Here is a 20565-nt window from a genome sequence, read left to right as displayed (position 1 = left end):
AGATTGGGATACAATGGGTAAGAATATAAACCCTTATTGGTGAATGATTGAGAACTTGTACATCTTCCAAAAGGAATAAAACTTATCAGCTGTAAATGAGTGTATAGAACTGTTAAAATTGGCAACTAGGGCCAAACTCCATTAAAACAGTGCGAACAACGCATATGGATTTCCAATCAAATTAATTAATCATGAGCAAGCTGAAGCTCAATAATAATACAGAGATATTTACAATAATAGAAACATCAAGTTTCTATGTAGAATATGGAAACAATCAGTTTCATCTAAGAAACTGCTAAAAGAATAAAAAATAGCAACAGCTAAAAGAATGAGCATTAAATACTAAAAAGGAATATTCTAATACCCTCCCTTAATGCTCAATCTATTTACAACACCAATAGACCCTCTGAATTTTACAAATTTCTCAGGACCAAGAGGCTTGGTGAAAATGTCGGCGGGCTGCTCTGTTGTGGGAACATATTTCAACTGAACTGAGCCGTCTTCAACAAGCTGGCGAATGTAGTGGCAATGAGTTTCCACATGCTTTGTTCGTTCATGAAACACTGGATTCTTGGCAAGTTTGAGCACTCCCTGATTATCACAAAACAAAGAAGTAGGCCCGGTCTGGGAAACATGCATATCTGCCAACATACGTCGAAGCCAAACTGCCTCACATGATGCCTTAACTGCTCCCCGATATTCTGCTTCTGTTGAGGAGAGAGCCACTGCCTGTTGCTTCTTACTAGTCCAAGTAACAGCACCAGATCCTAGATTAAACACATACCCAGCTGTAGATTTACGGTCATCAACCGAACCGGCCCAGTCAGAATCAGTGTAACCACTGAGTATAGGAATGGAACTTCGAGTGTATAGGAGGCCATAATCAAAAGTGCCATGCACATATCGTAGCACACGCTTTGCTGCGTTCCAATGATCAGCTTTAGGAGCTGACATGAAGCGGGAAATGTAGCTTACTGCAAAACTGATGTCAGGTCTGGTAGCAGTAAGATAGATGAGACTGCCCACTAATTGCCTGAATAAAGTTTCATCCACAAGGGGAGAGGATGACTGAGCTGAAAGTTTGAGCCCTGGTTCCATAGGAGTCGTGGCCGGTTTGCAATCCTGCATTCTGAACCTGTCCACAAGATTTTTGGCATACTTGGACTGAGAGAGAAAGATCTGATTTTCAGTCTGCCAAACTTCAACCCCCAGACAGTAATGAAGAAGTCCCAAGTCTGTCATCTCAAAAGTTTTGCATAAATCTTGTTTGATCCCATGGATCAAATGTGCAGAGCTGCCAGTAATGATAAGGTCATTCACATAGACAACCACAAACAAGATATCATCACCAGTATGCTTGATGTACAGGTTTGCATCGGATGGGCTCCGCTGAAACCTTGATCTGTCAGGTACTGATCAATTTTCATGTACCAAGCCCGAGGAGCTTGTTTCAATCCATAGATTGCTTTAGCTAACCGACACACTTTCTGTTCTTGACCAGCAACCTTGAATCCTGGAGGCTGCGTCATGTAGACTTCTTCTTGGAGATCACCATTTAGGAAAGCACTTTTTACATCCATCTGATGAACTTTCCATTTGAACTAAGTTGCTAGGGCAAGGACAAGCCTTATGGTACTCATCTTGGCTGTAGGAGCAAAAGTCTCCTCATAGTCGATGCCTTCCTTCTGTGAGAACCCTCGAGCCACAAGCCGAGCTTTATACTTGTCTATGGTTCCATCAGCTTTGTATTTCACTTTATACACCCATTTGCAGCCTATGGGCTTTTTTTCTGCAGGAAGATCAGAAAGTGTCCATGTGTGATTCTTCTGAAGACTCTGGAATTCGGCTTCCATAGCCTGTTCCCACTCAGATGTACCCTTAGCCTCTGAATAGGTTTCAGGCTCAAAAATACTGTGTAGGTTAGCCATAAGAGCAAAATTGACTGTAGACTGTTGTCTGTTCTTATGTCTAGAAGTTCTACCTTCAAGGAGCTCATCATCCCGGAGATCACCAATGGTTTTAGCCCACCATTTAGGCCGAAGAGTAGAAGAACCAATATCAGGAGTAGAGGAACCAATATCAGGAAGAGGTGGAGAAGACTCAAGAGCAATAGGGACCGCAAGAGGAGGGTTATTTTCTGGAGGAAGCTCAGATAGAGTATTATCAAATACTGATGCTACATCATCCCTCCCATCAGGTGGACCGACCGGAAGAAGAACACTGTGAGGCTGATCCTCAGAACACTGCTCAGAAGAAGACTGAAAGAATCCTCTGTCTTCATCAAATACTACATCCCGACTGAAACTAAGACGACCAGTGGCTATATCTATCAGCCTATAGGCCTTGTGATGATCACTGTACCCTGTCATCATGAGTTTCTGGCTTTTGGAATCCAACTTAGAGCGCTTAGCAGCTGGAATCCAAACATATGCAACTGAGCCAAATACTTTGAGATGACTGATCTTAGGCTTACGGCCAGACCAAACCTCTTCAGGAGTCTTCCCTGTAACAGCCTGAGTGGGTGATCGGTTAAGCAGGTAAACAACAGTAAATACTGCTTCAGCCCAGAATCTATTTGGAACACTCCTGTGTTGTAACATGGAACGAGCCATTTCAACAACCGTGCGGTTGCGACGCTCGACAACACTGTTCTGCTGAGGAGTGTAGGGTGTGGTTAACTGACGTTTGATGCCATGAATATCACAGAAGTTGGCAAAAGCTGAAGAACAAAATTCCCCCCCATTGTCGGTCCTAAGAGTCATGATGTTACAGCCCGACTCTTTTTCAACTAAGGTTTTAAACTTCTGAAAGGTACTAATTGCATCAGATTTATTTTTTAGAAAATACACCCACATCTTTCTACTGAAATCATCTACAATAAGTAAAAAATATTTGCAAGAAGTGATAGAGGTGTATTCATAGGACCACAAATATCAGCATGAAGTAACTGAAGTACCTTAGATGCTCGCCAAGATTCTCCATCCTTGAATGGAGACCGATGTTGCTTTCCCGCTTGACAGGCGCCGCATACCCCCAATTGCTGAGTCTGAATATCAGGTAATCCTGACACAAGTCCCTCCCGAGAGAGCTGAGAGAGATACTGCATATTTAGATGCCCATATCGCTGATGCCATAGAGTACTGATGGGAGAGACACGTGCTGCTAGAGCCACTTCTGGAGAGTCACCGGTGTCAAGTAGCCTATATAGACCATGGTCCTCTAGGCCAACAGCAATTGTTAGACTAGTCTCCCTGTCAATAATGGAGCACTTGTGCGCACTGAACATTACATCAAGCTGAGGAGAATTCCTCATAATCTCGCTGACAGACAGTAGATTAATTTCCATACCAGGAACATAGTATACATTCAAGAAGATGAGTGTGCGCCTACCAGACTGGATCTGAACGGTACCTCTGCCAACCACTGTGTATTTTTCACCTCCACCAAATACCACGGAATCACTGAAAGGTGAGAAGTCAATAAACCAGTCACGCCTGTGAGAGAAATGGCGTGATGCACCAGAGTCAATGTACCAAGCAGAAGACGGTACATGATCTGACGACCTTTTAGCCATAAAGGCGTAAAAGGCAGATTCTGTCTGCTTGGAATATTCCTGACTGCCTTCCAACATGAGATTGGTTAACGAAGCCATCTGCACGTTTCCCAAGATATGGAAAAATACAAAAAATCCTGCACGGATTTCAACGAGGATGCTGGCTGATCCAGACAAAAATTGACAGATGCTGATATAAATATGAAATGATTCCCAAAGGAAACTGATTTACTGTAAGAAGCACAATTTTCTTAAACAAACACTAGATAGGAAGAATCAACAAATTGTGGAGATCTCACAAGACAGAGAAGAATCCATTTCTGTATCGAGATAGACGACTGTAAGCTTTTATCACAGTGAGCAAAGCCGAGGCTAAGACTCAGTGAAGGCTACCTGGCTTACAGAGGGCTCGACCTTAGAAAGAAATGAAAGAACTCAAGAGATTAGGATGCGAAGAAGCTAGCTGATCAAGAAATCTCCCTGAGCGCAGTTTCGAAATGAACTACTGAATTTTTCAAACTATGAAAAATTATTTCGAAATCAAATATCAGTTCTTAGAAAAGCCACTGATAGTAATGACTGCCGCTGAGTCCAAGCCGACAGTGCCAGACTATTCTGTTCAAAACCTTCCAACACGCAGAATCACTGAAATCTGCAGTGATCCAAGAGCTTCCGGACTGAAATCAGGTTGATTTAGCGCTAAAAATCAATCGATTTACCCTTGGCAAAACAGAACCGACACGCTTACGCCAATCAGAAGTCGTAAGTGCCCTTTTTCAACACACAGGTGCCACGGCAAAAATTCTATGTTTGACCACGAAATGAACGAAGCGGATGAAACGAAAGGGTCTGCGGAATAAAATGAGCGCAGGTAGATGACCTCTTCCTTCGGCTGATCAGACAAAGTCTCTGTTTCTCTATGCGAGACAACTCCTGCTCTGGCTAATAATATAATAGCAGATTTGGCAGCACTTAGATAACGACCACACTGTTTTGATAACGGTAGAACACACACCGTCGTCGTTCACCACCAGCACCACGGAGGCCTCACGCTGGAACTGCCGGCACCCAATCTCCCGGCGGCGACACTGGCGGCCAACTCCTGAAATATAACCAACGAAGAAGAATTACGTCTGATGTAATGTCTTTGCGTCTATACGCTGATTCACTGAGCCTTTCGAGAAGATTGAAATGACGCGGGTCACGATCTTAGGCTTTACGTTGCTGATGGAAGCCAAGACAGAAGACGGTGGAATTAAAAAAATCGAATAACCTCGGCTTCTGGTCCAGCGGCTAAGATGCGATGATCAACAATTCCACGCTTATGGTATTGCGATAGCAGCGGAGATTCTGGTGCTTATACCCACCAGTAACACTAACCGCATTGATTGACAGCGCGAGGAAGCATCTGAATGAGACGGACCTCTGTCGGCCTGGAGATAACAGTCGACTGCCCGACGGTTCGTATAAGACACACCTGAAAAATCGTCCGCTGGAGGAATTTAAATTTTCTCTCGACGTCTGAGGTTGCAGTCACGTCAGAACCTGTAGCGTTTGAACTATCGCATTCAGTCGACAACATCCACGCAGAGATTCGAACCCGTAGCCGGACAGAGAGAAAAATATAAAAATAGCTTTCAGATCTCAGACCAATCAGAACATGAACAAGCGTTCTTTGTAAATGGAGACGCTAACCCTTGGAGAGAAAAAAATTTCGAATGTGGCCACGATAACAAAAAATCCAGACCCCTAAAGAGCAATTTCGAAATGAAACAAAATTTTTCAAACAGTGAAAAATTATTTCGAAAGAAACCTGTGCTCCGATACCATAAAACAGTGCGAACAACGCATATGGATTTCCAATCAAATTAATTAATCATGAGCAAGCTGAAGCTCAATAATAATACAGAGATATTTACAATAATAGAAACATCAAGTTTCTATGTAGAATATGGAAACAATCTGTTTCATCTAAGAAACTGCTAAAAGAATAAAAAATAGCAACAGCTAAAAGAATGAGCATTAAATACTAAAAAAGGAATATTCTAATATCCATGTGGGTCATCTTACTAATGGCAACTGATATTTTTTTTTTGGATCCCTCTCATCGAGAGGTGTAGGATTGATCTAAAGATCATCCGAGTCCGATAAGTATTCATGGAGATATGAATTTATTTGTGTTATGGGACAATTCGTCAAGGTCGGCCAGCGACCAAATAAACCCCACATGTGCTCAACGTTTTAGTATAAATAGAGGTGCCTTGAAAGTCATTTGGACACACTTACTTGGGATCTCTTCCTATCTACTTGTCTTTGGGTTTTAGTAGGAGGAGAGATTGTTAAGTTATGGTATGTTCTATGCTTATAACAGTTTACTTCTTTTTCTTATTATATTCCACTGATTAGCAATCATATGTACATAAAGTAAAGTGCAGATAGAACATTAAACGATCGACAGAAAACAAGCCAAGACACGAGACACAAGATGTGGCGGCTAGCCAGGGACAAACCCCACAATGTGTGGGGAAACCTTTTGATCAAATCTTCTTTTATCTTCAATAATTCAACAGAGAGAAATAGTACAATAAATCTGATTCATATCAGCAGTAGCAAACCCTAGATCAGCAGCATCAGCATTAGCGGCTTCATTATCAAACTAGGGCAAACCATATCTCACAAACCGATAGTCGGATTGACTTCATTCCACCACCAAAAGTTTCGGCTTCCAGAGGAGGTTCAGATGAACCTACAGCGCAGTTCATATGAGGAGATCTTCTAGGCCACACAAGTCAATCTTTACTTCTGTAGTTGCAGCTTCAGTTTCAGCTGTTTCCGGCTTCAAACTAGGGCAGTCGATATCTTGCAAACCGTTCGTCGGATTGACTTCATTCCACCACCAAAAGTTGTGGCTTTCAAAGGAGGTTCAGATGAACCTACAGCGCAGTTCCAAAGAGGAGATCTTCTAGGCCACGCAAGTCAATCTTTACTTCTGCAGTTGCAGCTTCAGTTTCAGCAGTTTCCGGCTTCAAACTAGGGCAGTCGATATCTTGCAAACCGTTCGTCGAATTGACTTCATTCCACCACCAAAAGTTGCGGCTTTCAAAGGAGGTTCAGATGAACCTACAGCGCAGTTCCAAAGAGGAGATCTTCTAGGCCATGCAAGTCAATCTTTACTTCTGCAGTTGCAGCTTCAAATTCAACAGTTTCCGGCTTCACATGTGTGAGAGAGAGAGACCCATTTCAGCGCAGTAGAGAAGAGACTCATATCTGCGCAGTAGAGAGAGAGAGATGTGATGAGATGAGTGAGTCTAAATGAGGAAAAGTCCTCTTATATTTATACACAACGTTGGTGGGTGAATAGATGCGACTTTTGGGCTTCTGAGCCTACATGAGTTGTAGGTCGGCTTGATAATAATTCCATAATCAAAATAAATTCATATCTCCATGAATACTTATCGGAATTGGATGATCTTTATATCAATCCTACACCTCTCGACGAGAGGAATCTAATAAAAATATTATTAGCCATGAATAAGATGACCCACATGAAGTTTTGCCCTGGTTGCCAATTTTAACAGAGATCCTAAGGGATAACGCTGCCCTAATGGAGAAAGGTTCTACGCTATCTAGAGGGAGTGCCCTAGGCTCTACGCTGCCCTAATGAAGAAGCCCTAATAAGCCTTAACTTAGTCATGGAGGAAACTACTATAGCGAAGCAAGGAGAAGTTCTAAACTGCCCTCAACGCTGGTCTAGAAGAGACCTAAGCTGCTGTCCTAAAGAAGAGACCTAGCCCTAGCCGCAGATTTAATGGAGCGACAAACAAGCCCTAGCCACAGTCATGATAAAAGCCCTAGCTGCAGGTGGAAAGGAGACTCAGCCTCAAATGGAGGAGAGCTCTAGCAGCAGTTAAGGTAGAGGTCTGGCCGCGTATAAAGGAGGCCTAAATCCGCAGTTAGAGGAGGCTTAAGTCCGCAGTAAAGAGAGGCCAGATTCATAGCAATTGAGGAGACCTATACGCAGCTAGAAAAGGAGACCTAGCCACGTAAGAAGGACCCTATATGTGCTGTAGGTGACAACATGTAATCTATATGTGCTGTAGGTGACAACATGGAAATCTATGTGTGCTGTAGGTGTTACAGTGGGACAACAGTATAGCTGTACATGGAGCAACAAGGTACATCATGTCTAGATGGGACAACTAGTACATAGAGCAGCAAGGTACAACATGTAAAGATGCAACGATGCATGGACAACAAGGCTAAATAGTGCTGCAAAGATGCATGGACAACAAGGCTAAATAGTGCTGCAAAGATGCATGGACAACAAGGATACATAGTGCTGCAAAGTCACATGGGACAGCAGCAAAGGTATAGCAAGCTGTAAGGGGACAACAGCGACTGGTAGGGCCAGCAGCAAGCATGGACAACAGAATGATGGGACAACAATTATATAGTGCAACAATGTTTAATGGGACAACAATATGATGAGACAGAACAATATTGGGACAGCAAGCATGGACAACAAGCACAGGCAACAGTGGCAAGCATGGTGCTGCAAGCACATGAGACATGCTATATGGCACATGGGACAACAGTGCAGCAGTCATGATGTCCAACAATGTGATGATGGGTGCAACATGGTGCAACACGGTGAGGGATGTCGAGATGTAGCACAATGATATGAAGGAGTCACCTTGGAGAATCAGCTGAAGTAGCATGTCTTCAACTGATCTCATGTAGAGATGATCTATTCTCTTATCTAGAAAGTCTAAGTGTTGACTTCTGTTGTAAATGTACTCTCTTTCTCTCTCTCTGCTGAACTATTAAAGAACATATAAGAAGAATTGATCAAGGGTTTCCCCGCATTGGGGTTTGTCCCTGGCTAGCGCCACATCTTGTGTCCTCTTGTCTTGGCTTGTCTTCTGCGATTTATGTTTATGTTCTATCTGCAGTTTACTTTAATATTGATGTGATTGCTAATTTGGAAAAGATATTGAGCTAACTATGAAAATTGAAATAAATTGCTCTAAGCATAGAACATACCTAAAATTAACATGGTATCAGAGTTGAGGTGAAGACAAAGCACAAGCAAGAGTGAAAGAGCAATTACCGAAGACAGTTGGGAAAGGACAAAAGGCTCAATGGATTCCTCATCCCTATCCAAATTCACCAAGGGTGAAGTCGAAGTAGAGAATATTATCAGAATGGATCAGCAGAAACTTCTGATGGCCTACCTAAAGATCACTTCAATGGGAAGTCCGGATCTAAGGGTGGAAGGAAAGACAAATGCCTTGTTTATAATAAGTTTGGCCATTATGCGAAGGAGTGTCTGAGGCAGGGATACATCATTTGATGATGATAACAATCATTCTAGGGACATCTTCAATGATCAAGGGAATGACAGGGAATGCAGGTCATTAAGGAAACAACCGACTCTTCAAGAAAGCAAGGAACCCCAGGTATGAAGAATCAAATGTTGTTTCTGATAAGATAAAGAAGCGTTATCTTGTATTGGCCCTCTTCTTCAGACTCTTTGGGAATCTGTCTTATTGATTGTAGTGCTTCAAGACATTTCATCGGATAGAAGGGTGCTCTCTCTAATTTGGTAGAGATGGAAACAATTATGGGATTATACTTGGAGTCGATGCCACCTATCTCGGAAAGGGTGTAGGGAATGTTACCCCTCAATTGAATGAGGGTAACTCGATTCATTTACGAGAATCTCTTTTGTGTCCTTGATCGCAAGAAGAACTTGCTGACCATTTTGGAAATGGAAGTCAAAGGTTTCAGGGTGGCATTCATCGATGGAAAGGTATGTGTTTGAAAGTAGAATTTTCGAAGATGCTTTTACTCATGGGTTCAGGGTTGGCAATTTCAAGTTGTAGGAAGTCCATTGGGGACCACGTCAATTGACATATCTTATCTATAACACTGGAGGTCTACTTATGGGGCCCTACCCGCTGTGAGTTAGATGGTGACAGGGATGCCCGAATTCAAGAAGAGCATGAAGGTACATGTCTGAGATGTGCCGAAGGAAAATCCTAGAAGGGGACCATTCCCCTCATGTAGCAGGTCCACAGGTTTGGAACAACTCGAGGGGTTTGAGATTCATAATTGGGAATCTCATGTATGCAGGTGGAAGAAAGGCCTCTATGGCTTGAAGCAAAACATCCCAGGCATAGTATGAGAGGATTGATAGCTGTATGATGAAGCTGAGATTCACTAGGAGTGAAGCCGATCCAAACCATTGCTCGAAGGTTGTGGATGATAGACCTCTCATACCGGCACCTTCTAAGGACAACCTATTTTTGACAGGTGCAGACCCTTTCATTTGCAGAAATAAGAGGCAGTTGGATTCCGGATCTGGAATGGTAAACTGCAAGCCCGTGACCACCTCGAGGATCTTAACTTTCAGAAGTTATATGGTAGTGTTGCTGGACCAGATTTGGGAAATGCCTCTGAGTTTCATAAACTCACTCGCGTTGATGTTCTTGGTGAACTTCTGTTCGATCATATGATTTTCAATTAGCATGATGAGCTCATATATGGTTGAGCCTCACTGGATTGATGCCAACAATCTTCTGAGATATCTTCGGGGCACAATCTCTCATGGATTGAGATACACTGCCGGAAATATGAAGCTGCATGATTATTTGAATGTTGACTAGGCACGCAGTGTGGAGGATCTCAAGAGCACTTTTGAGTGCTGATTCTCTTTGGGTTTTGCTCGATATCCTGGATGAGCGGGAAGCAGAAGACGATTGCTTTGAGCACCGCTGAGATTGAATACATAGCTACGGGTATGACCTCATGTGAAGCTGCCTGGTTGTGGGAGCTCTTTAGTGAGCTGTTTGTACACATGATGGATACCACCGTGATCCTCCGTGTCAAATAGGGTGCGATTCTATTGTTGAGGAATCCCGTATTTTATGATTTCTTTAGCAAATAGACATCAGATACTACCTTACCAGGGATATGGTACATCGATGAGTGAGGAGGCTCCTTCGCATTGAGACTGATGTATAGGTCGCAGACATTCTGTCAAAGCCCCGGGGAAAGGTCAAATTTGTGACTTTCCCGAACAACTTGGAGTCGTTGAGAGACCCTATTATGAGGGTCCTGCATGTTGCATGCATTGAGCTCTGGGAGCTTTGAGGGGCTTGGGGTACTTACTGGAGCAACACGCGACCATAGGGCGACCCACCCTCCCCTAATGGTGCGCTGTGTACAGGGTAAATGGCTCAGCCTTCCCCAGTGATACCCCAAGGCGACTTAGGGACAGGATGATTAGTTCTTCTGTCGAGGCATCCTACCCATGTAGTCTGGGACTCATGGGAAGTACTTCTCATCTGATCAATGAGTAGGGAAATGGGGTTAGGGACGATAGTAGTGCTATCGATGGATGCATCATTGTATCTACAGTACTCCCTATGCTAGGATGACCTCCATTGATCTGGGATCAATGAAACTGATTTGGGATCAATATGAGTGGTTTGAGACACTCTCTTGTGATATTGATCTAGGATCAATAAAATTGACTTCGGGTCAGTGGAGAATGGTACGAGACATTCTAGATCACCACTTCTTCTTCATGGTTCAGCAGAGCAGAGTAGAATGATAGGTGAAAGAGTCACCTTGGAGAATCAGTTGAAGCAACATGTCTTCAACTGATCTCATGTAGAGATGATCTATTCTCTTATCTAGAAAGTCTAAGTGTTGACTTATGTTGTAAATGTACTATCTCTCTCTCTCTCTCTCTCTCTCTGTGCTGAACTATTGAAGAACATATAAGAAGAATTGATCAAGGGTTTCCCCACATTGGGGTTTGTCCCTGGCTAGCGCCACATCTTGTGTCCTCTTGTCTTGGCTTGTCTTCTGCGATCTATGTTTATGTTCTATCTACAGTTTACTTTAATATTGATGTGATTGCTAATCTGGAAAAGATATTGAGCTAACTGTGAAAATTGAAATAAATTGCTCTAAGCATAGAACATACCTAAAATTAACAAGAACTAAGTATGCATAAGATGGAAGTGTTGAATGACATAAGGCTTGATTAGCTGCTAAAGGATTCTCACAAGTTGAAGGAATTGACTACAATGAAACCTTTGTCTCTACTGCCAAAATGAATTCCATTTGCTTTGTTCTAGCCCTTGTTGCCTCACAAGGATGGGAGGTTGATCAAATGGATGTCAAATCCACCTTCTTGCATGGGGATCAAGAAATATACATGGAATAACCTCTTGGCTATGTTTAGAGTGACTCCAACCTTGTTTGTTGCCTTAAGAAATATCTTTATGGTCTTTATCAACCTCCTTGAGCTTGTTATGCTGAGATGATAGCTTTCTTCTTAACATCGACATTCCTAGATGTCATTTTGACCCCAATGTCTAAACCAAGAACATGGAAGTCATCTCATAATCCTTGTTCTTTATGTCATGACGATACCCTCACTAGTAGTGACCCTAAACTTTTCACCCATGTGAAATCAAGCCTTAAGAAGAAGTTTGAAATGATGGAATTAGACTAATTGCATTATTTCTTTGGCCTCCAAGTATTGCAAACCTGGGATGGGATCTCTCTTTCCCAATCTAAATATGCATGTGACTTTTTTCACAACTTTCAAATGGAAGATTGTAAACCAATCCCTTCTCCCTTTTAGTCTAGAGTCAAGCTTTCTGCCACCTATACGACACCCAAAGTTGATGCCACTTTGTATTGTCAACTAGTTAGTAACACCTTATATTTGACTCGTAACCGTCCTCATATTTCCTTTGCTACAGGTGTTGTTGCCTAGTATATAAAAAAAACCTCATGAAACTCATTAGGAAGTAGCAAGAAGGATGCTTAGGATATTCAAGGTAGAATTCAGTTTGGGATACATTTTAGTTCAAGGGGGACTCCTTGGCTGGTTTCATTGATCTACACTGGAATGGCGACCGTGATGATCGAGACTCTACTGCAGTTTATGTTTTCAATCTTGGTTCCTGACTTGTCACTTGGGCTTGTATTAAGCACAAGGTTTTGCTCTTTCTTCAATAGAAGGAGAATACCAAGCAACGGTTAATGCAAGTCAAAAAGCCTTACGGCTTCGTTAGATCCTTTTAGAGTCTCAGCGACAACATCCAACCACCCTTTGGAGTGACAATTAGAGTGCCATCAAGCTTGCCAAAGATTTGGTTTAGCATCAACACAACAAACACATAGAGCTACAAATGCACTTGATCAAAAAGCTCATTCACAATTGAGTTATTGAAGTGCTCTTTTGCTAATAGATGATCAAGTTGTAGACATTTTCACAAAGTCTCTTATAGAAGCGGAGTTTTTTAAACTTCAATTTATGTTAGGAGTTCAAGAAGTTGTCATTAAGGGGGGCAGGTTTTGATCTTTCCGTTATTCTCCTATTGTGTCACCTTTGTAAATCCTTCAATTCTACCCCAAATTGTTCTTAAGGGGGGATGTTAGGATATTTAAACGCTTAGGAGTTAGTGAAGATCAATTTGTTCTAATTTGTCTTTAGGTAAAATTGTGTTTCTTGAGTATGCATTAGTTGCATTGTTATTTGATGGTCGTGATATGTTCTAGACATAGAGTGATCCGACGATTGATATTCTTCTCGATACTAATGGCTATTGATCTGTGGCTTAACATTTGATTGTTCCATGATCTCTATTAAAAGAGCATGGAGGGTCATTGTTGATGATCAATTGTGAGAAACTCTTTTATGTACAAACTTTCTTTTGCATTAATAAATTTGCCTCAAGTGGACTGGTTGGTTGGGGTTGTGGATTGTTTCCCTCTTAAAGGGGTTTTAACCTTGTGAAAAACACTGGTGTGAAATATTTGATTGGTTGTTTGAATGGTTACTTAAGGCGTTCATCCCTTTTGGAATACCCTGTTTTTCCAAAGAAAAAGTAGTTTGAGAATGATTGTGATCGTTCAAGCTGAATTACCTTTTCCACGTCCAATATGCACCCAAGTATCCTCAACTAAATTGTATGGTTTCACATAACTTCAAATGCATGGTCACACTTGACTGCGGAAGGGATGATGCTATGCATTCTTCTTTCTAGGTTGTTGACAATCCATCTGACATGTATTGGCCATAATACTTGGGCATGTGAATATAAGCTTTTCGGGCAGTAGACTATATTATTAGTTCTTAGATTGCTATTTGTCACTTGATTCTTTCCATGCAAGACATCTTTATACCTTAACCCTCACCCCATGAAGAATAAATTAGTATGCTTCGTCTTCAGGTCAAGTGCCCCGTTGGGGAGTAGATTCAGCTCATTGATGTCTAATGATATGCTGACACAAACAAAGTAACCGATTTTTAAAATATGTTTTTGCTGTTGTAATTATATAATTTTTGCTTGTTTTTCCTGGAAAATAAGATCAACACCCTAACCCATCCCAATAAGTGTGTCTGTTGATGAAATTTTGGAGGCAAATAAATGAGCAGATTTTACCATCTACTTTGGGTGACTCCTGAGGTAGTGCATTTGCTGATATATTTTGGGAAGCGAGTAAGGTCCTAAACCAAACCCTGGTTGCATGCTATGTTATATACCCTGTTCGTAAAATTTCAGTAGTACCTTGAAAGGGTGGCACTTCTGACTGCCCTTTGTACGAATTTTGGAGACATTTAACGTGTTTCATATTGTAGTTACTCATGGATCTTTTCTTGACCACATTGATATGAATGGTTTGGTTTGTCAATTAGATTTGAGTTATAATCTGTTAAACCAATTTCTAACGTCTTGTGATTTATTAAAGATGACTTTAATTGCAAATGCTTAATCCCAATATTTTACAGCATTTCTGCAATTTTCGTTGTTAGTATCCTATTAAATCAGACTCCAGAGTTATCTTTCTGAAATTCCAACTTTTGCTCGCTGTTGCTTCTTAGTACAAAACTATCCAGTTTTATTTTTCTTTGATCAGTGGGAACATGTGAAAGTGAATAGCTGCAGCAGTCTTAGGATATTTATGATGCTAGCCTTCTGTTTGTTGAATATGTTGGTTGGTTGGGCATATTGCATGTAGTTATAATTTTCATATACTAGAAATAAGTTGTTCTTTGCTTATTGCTAACTCTACCATACTGGCGGTGGTTGTTTTGGTGCAGGCTTCTTGAAGGGGTTGTACGTTCAGTAAATAACTTGCTCGAAAAGTTTCACCAGTCTTTCTTTTTGTATTTCTTAACCTCTTCTAGTAGATTCATTTCTATTGGAGTCTATATGATACCCTTTGCCCTCCTTCTTGTTCCCCTGGTAATCCTTGCTGCAGCCCTGTGCTCATATAAAATTGGTGGTCTGAAGCCATTAGCCAAGTCCTATGATGGATCTGTCCCCCGAGATTATAATGAATCAGAGTTAACTCATACAAATATACTGAAGTCAGCATCAGGCACTCGTACTTCAGGTCAAGAAACAGATGCCATTAATTTAGGTCTCAGCCTTCATTCACAAGAATGGTTTAATGCGGCAAAAGATGTTCTCTTTGTTCACTTGTGGGCAGCTGTAGTGGCCATGTTTCCTTCTGTGATATGTAGATTTTCAGTGGAGGCATCCGAGATGAAGTTACTGATTTGGGCTGCCTTATCCTGTTTAACCTTATTTGTGGGACGTGGCATTTTAGGTGTATTTTATCCCAAGTTTGACATATGGCAAGAAGCAGAAGCAGACAAGGAACCCCATATTGAAGGTTGGGTTGCTTTAAAAGCATTTACCCTCGGAATTACTACTATTGGCTTGGTGATTATGTCAGTTATTAATTTTGCTGCTGCGCTACTGGGAGTTATTGTTCTTGTCCCGATGTGCCTTAGTGTTTATCCTTTGAAATATATTCTGAAAGCAAGTATCAGGAAGGGAACTTTGTTAATGCTCTTGAGCATATCCTTTATCATATTAGCTTTCCCTCCTTTTATGGTGGTAGCTCTAAGAGGTTTTTTTGATGGATTTTCCAAGGCCAGTTTTACCGACTTCTGGGATTCGACTGAGATGTTATGGTCTTGGGGTAGTGCAACTTACCCTTACTTGTTTTTGGTACATGTTCCCTGTTGGGTTCTATGTTTTCAAGTTCTGCTATATATCTAATTTGAGTTCAATTTATTATCGAACTCTACTAAAGAGAATCAAAATGTTCAAAGATTCATATGCAACATTCGTAGCTTTTTTCCAGAGCGTGATATTTCAGTACTTGAAGTAATATTTTTCTTTTGGTGCTGCCTGATTTAAATGATCGTAACAGTACTTTTAAGATGCCACGGGAATTAATAATTCGTAACCCTCACAGCACAAGGCTTACTGCTTTCATTGAAGAGTGATGGTTTTTTCAAAACTAGAAAGTTTGACCTTATAGCGAATGTACTCGCAACAATGAAATTAAGACAACAGAACAAATTCAATTGCCCCGGTATTCGCTGTCATCCTTTTCAAGGTCTTCAAATCAAAGAACTATGAAGGCATTCCTGGCGTTTGAGATTCTGATTGGCTCAAGCGTTGAAATTGTTGACTTGGTAGTTTAGAGGACCATTTAAGTAAAGATATTAGGCTGTGTTGTTCATTAAGTTTCTCTTAGCATTATTCAATTGGAAACTAGATTGCCTCGTCCACCAGCATAGATCTATTTTTAACTCCAACTCCAGATCTATCATGTGCTGAGAGGGATCAAATCCCTAGAGGGGCAAACTTTTTTTAAAGTGCAAAATTTAAGAAAAGGTTTGCACCTCAAAGATTTGATCCCTCTCAGTGCATGATAAATCTAGAGTTAAAAATGGATTTACAATACATGCAACTATTTCGAAGTTTAAAAAAGTTTGACAATCTTATTAAAATGTTTCCTTTGATAATGTGTTCATTATATATTCACCTCTAAAAACATTTGTTCATTTTATTGGCATATGTTCATTTAATTTTTGTTTTCTATTCCTATTTTTATTCCTATTTTAATTATACTGATTTTATTGCATTTTATTATTTTTTGGGTTGTTTGGAATTATGTTTATCATATTTTTATTCCACATTTTATCTCATTATGTAATATAATTCACTCTCACTTTTAGCATGCAAATATTGATGCATTCACCAAATAGTTGCTTAAATTGATGTGATGACTTTATTTTGAGTGTATTGCCACTGAAATCAATCCACTAAATGGTTAAAAATCAATTAAATTTTTCCTATATAGTTGAAATCAATGTACCAAATATTGTGCGTTGTAATTGACATCAATGCATCTTTCACAATATCAATTTCATTGTTGTTGATTTTATATCTAACTAAATAATATAATTTGCTGTGTGTTGTTGTGAGACTTAATACACCAAAACATTTTGCATTCTATCAATGTCATTGCAAATATGAATGCATGGTGCTAAAATTAATGCACATGATCATTTTGCATTATAGAATTGATGAAGCACATCACATCATTTCATAGTGTACCATTGTTGAAATCCATGTAGAAAATCACTTTGCAATGTATCATTATTGATGTCAATCCACTTAGCATTAGATCATTTTGCATCACAAAAATATATGCAACTGTCTAAGAAATCAAATTGTTAAATCTAATTGTATAAAAAAATAACGTGTATATTGGTCAGATAACAATTTATAATGTGTCTTGCTGGAAAAGTAACTAGGTTCAATCTTCATATTTATCTTTGTACTTGTATCCATTTGTATTTTATGTAAAAGAAGAAAAATAAATTTATATTATTATTTCTTTAGTCAGGCATGTTCTTCATGCTTCTAGGATTTGTTGAGTCAAATATTTGAAATTGAGTCAAAGTCCATTTGGACTCTTTGTAAAGAATTTTTTTTTTTTTTTGTTTATTTAAATGATAAAATCAAAGAGCGTCAAATAGTCCTCCACAATGCCAAATCAACCCTCCAAATGGTTAGGTCGACCTCTTGAATAGATGCGACCCTTCATAGTGATGAACAACTATATATTGGCGTGAATCCTCCACAAAAGAAGTTTGTTCAAGTTCTGCGGTGATATATGTGAGATTTTGTTGCAGGGTTACATGAGTTTCCTTCAAGGCATAGTAGTGATAAAAGAATGCAAGCTGTCTGTGATAAGAGACCTGAAAGAAGTGTGAATTCCTGAAGAGACATGCAAATTGTTTTTGTGATGACATGCAAGCTGATAATGGCTATGATGTGCATGTTGATGAAAGACCTTAATGGCTGTGATTTGTGAGTTAAAAGACTACTAAGTCTGTAAAATACAACCTACAGGAAGGACGAAGGATCATTGGGGGCCAGACATCTTGTGACAGATTAGCTATCTTATTGAAGATGAATCATGATAGAGGGAGGGTTGACTTGGGGCACTTGTGGAGGTATTTGTCTTGGGTCTTGATATCTCATTTGATATGATTCTATAAGAAGAAGATTGTTCAGGTTTTCCCCATTGTGGGGTTTTTCCCTGGCGTGGAGCCTATATCTTGTGTTTATTGTTTATTGTGATCTTCATGTTTATATTTTGGTAATTGCTTGATGAAAAAAAGGAACATGAAGAATTTAAAAAGAAGCCAACAAAGTTCAAAAATAATTATCAAGTAAAGAAAATTAGCCTCTACCTTGATTTTCCAACATGGATACAGAGCTAAGGTTGGCAAAAGGAGGCTAGAAGGTCATTTCCATTGACATAATTGAAGATATCTCTACAACAGTTTTACCATCGAGGACCTTAACATCTTGAAGGTAACTCTCTTAACAAATCTTGACAAATGCGAAATTCTGTGGGTAAGTAGGCAAGTTTCATTATTGAATAGTACCTATGATGTTGGGCACAAAACAAGATCCGAATTCTTCCTCTTGAGATCCAAATTCTATTTATACAAGTATTCCAAGTAATGCACGAATTGTTATAAGAATTATTATAGTAATGATACAAATTTCAATTGTTAAGGTATAATACTATGACATGATCCAAGTTACAAAGGTGTGATCTGAAGAACACTATAGTTGCCAAGGCTATAAAGTATGCCAATAATTTGAGATATGCTACAATATGCTATAATTATCCTAGCATACAACACTATGTTTGTGATCCAAGTCATAGTATTGATAATGTGTGTAAAACTTCAGAAGGTATTTGATTCAAGCTACTACAGTGTGCCACCTTGAAGTATGGACAATGATCTATGACAATATGACAACAAATGATATGTAGTCCTAAGACAATATGCTCGATAAGCATAACAGTGATCCATGGAAAATAATAAAGAAGGTCCTTTTGACATATGACATTTCCCTTTCTAAATGACTATGAGGTTTCACTGTGATACGTGACAGTGACACTGATCATAAAGATCATTGTGACAAATCCAAGAAAAGGTTGCAGACCCCCAAGGAGCTAAGTCAACTAGGATATGAAGATACATTTAGTTGCTTTATCTCAGGTTATGAATGGCCAAGTTTGTAGGTCGACTGACCAAGTCTTATGTGGTTTTGAGCATATGGTTGTGTAATTCTCTGTGTACAAGGCCGAGTTATTACCTATGCTTTGAAGGAGGGCTGAGCCCCTGAAGGTATGTTGGACAGAGGTCTTGTGACCTATGCAAAAGCTGTGATTAAGGGATGAAGTTCCTTCTGGACTAGTGCAAGAGACAAGGGCCTTGTGGAGAGGATTATCACTAGTTTTTGGAGGTCTGTTAGGGCTGAGATTAGGGCAGGTCTATGGAGCCCTAAAAAGGTCGCAACTTCAGGATAAATGCACAGAACCAAGTTCTTAGAACTTTTGGTGTAAACATCTTAAAAAGGTATGTTGGCTTGTCTTTTCAAGTGATGAATGCTAGGTGATGAAAAGCTATTCCAAGGATTTTGGACAACTTTTTGTTGCCCTAGTTTATGGCTACTTTAGTGTATGATCAGTCAACCAAGTTTGACATAAAGTTTGTTGAAGTTTGCTCAAGCCCTGTCCACACAAAAGAAGGTTGAGACCCTAGATTGGTTGGATGAAAGTTTGGACTGAACCTGTGATCAAGACTGTAGAATTACAGAGTGTAGAATGGTATGCCGAGGAATAAAAAATGTCATGAAGTGAAGCAGAACACTGGTAGTATGAGGTCTGTTCAAAGGTGTGAATAATAGTCATACTAGCCTAAGAACAATACCTTTGTGGATTGTTAGTGGCCATGAAAGTGAGCCTTAAGTTTTCTCATGTTTGATAGTGACAAATAAAACACTGATTAGTGAAGCTGCAAAAAGGCATAACATTTACGTGGGTTGATTGCAAATCTTAAGAAACAATCTTTCATAACAATTGCGAGGTTGTTTGAGGTTGTTTAGAGGGTTGACTATGCAATCTCTAGATTTGTCATTCTTGGAGTAGCCAAGAAAGAGTACGAGGGCAGATTGAAGAACTATTGTACAATCATCTTTGAGGCATCAAAGTGACTAAGAGAAGGCAACATAAGAAGACCCTAAGAGCAGAGATAGTGGAGTAGCCCTATCTATGCTAGAGGGCAGTTTGGTGAAGTCCCTAAGAGTTAGCTATCTTGAAGGAACATGAGAAGCAAGTAGAGGGCATAATTATTTGAGTCTTCAGAGCTGCGCTGAAGGTTGATTGAAGAATTGTAGTTTGGAAAGGTCAGCCAAGTTGTTCAAAGTTGACTGAACAATAGATTGGCTAACCTTGCACTGTGATAATCAGTCAGTTAAAGGAACTGTGTAATGGCTTATCTTCAAGGCAGGAAATAGTGCAGTGCAAGAAGTAGTGTTGGACACAGTTCATGATGCAGTTAGTGAAGACCTCAAGTACATGATTATAGATGTTAGGAGGCAAATTTGGAGCCCTAGTTCAAGAAGTTACCATATGAGCAATCTTAGTGATAAGAGGGCTAGTTGAGGAAGTTACAACTATAACAAGTAGCTGATGTAAGGGAAGTATGAGTACTTCCGACACAAACTGAGGCTTGTTGATGAATTCTCCCTGTTTGAGAGGGAGTGAGCATGAATTTCTCCTCTCAGGTTGAGAGGGAGTAAGGTTGG

The 20565-nt window shown here is 40.1% G+C and overlaps 1 protein-coding gene across 1 annotated transcript in view; it reads left to right on the top strand.

The window, feature by feature from the left end:
• LOC149148556 (GPI transamidase component family protein / Gaa1-like family protein) overlaps positions 1 to 15783 on the top strand; it is a 138737-nt gene extending 122954 nt beyond the window's left edge. Inside the window, exon 6 of the mRNA XM_089438282.1 lies at positions 14685 to 15783. Within this exon, the coding sequence (XP_089294408.1) occupies positions 14685 to 15654 (970 nt within the window). The 3' untranslated portion in view covers positions 15655 to 15783. The remainder of the gene's footprint in view (positions 1 to 14684) is intronic.
• The last annotated feature ends 4782 nt before the right edge of the window (positions 15784 to 20565 follow it).

Source organism: Pinus tabuliformis, chromosome 9, assembly GCF_031772625.1.
Source record: "Pinus tabuliformis cultivar Carrire ecotype Pingquan chromosome 9, CPIR1, whole genome shotgun sequence".
Classification (NCBI taxonomy): Eukaryota; Viridiplantae; Streptophyta; class Pinopsida; order Pinales; family Pinaceae; genus Pinus; species Pinus tabuliformis.
The sequence above is the reverse complement of the archived record's forward strand: the minus strand, read 5'-3'. Positions and strand labels throughout refer to the sequence as shown.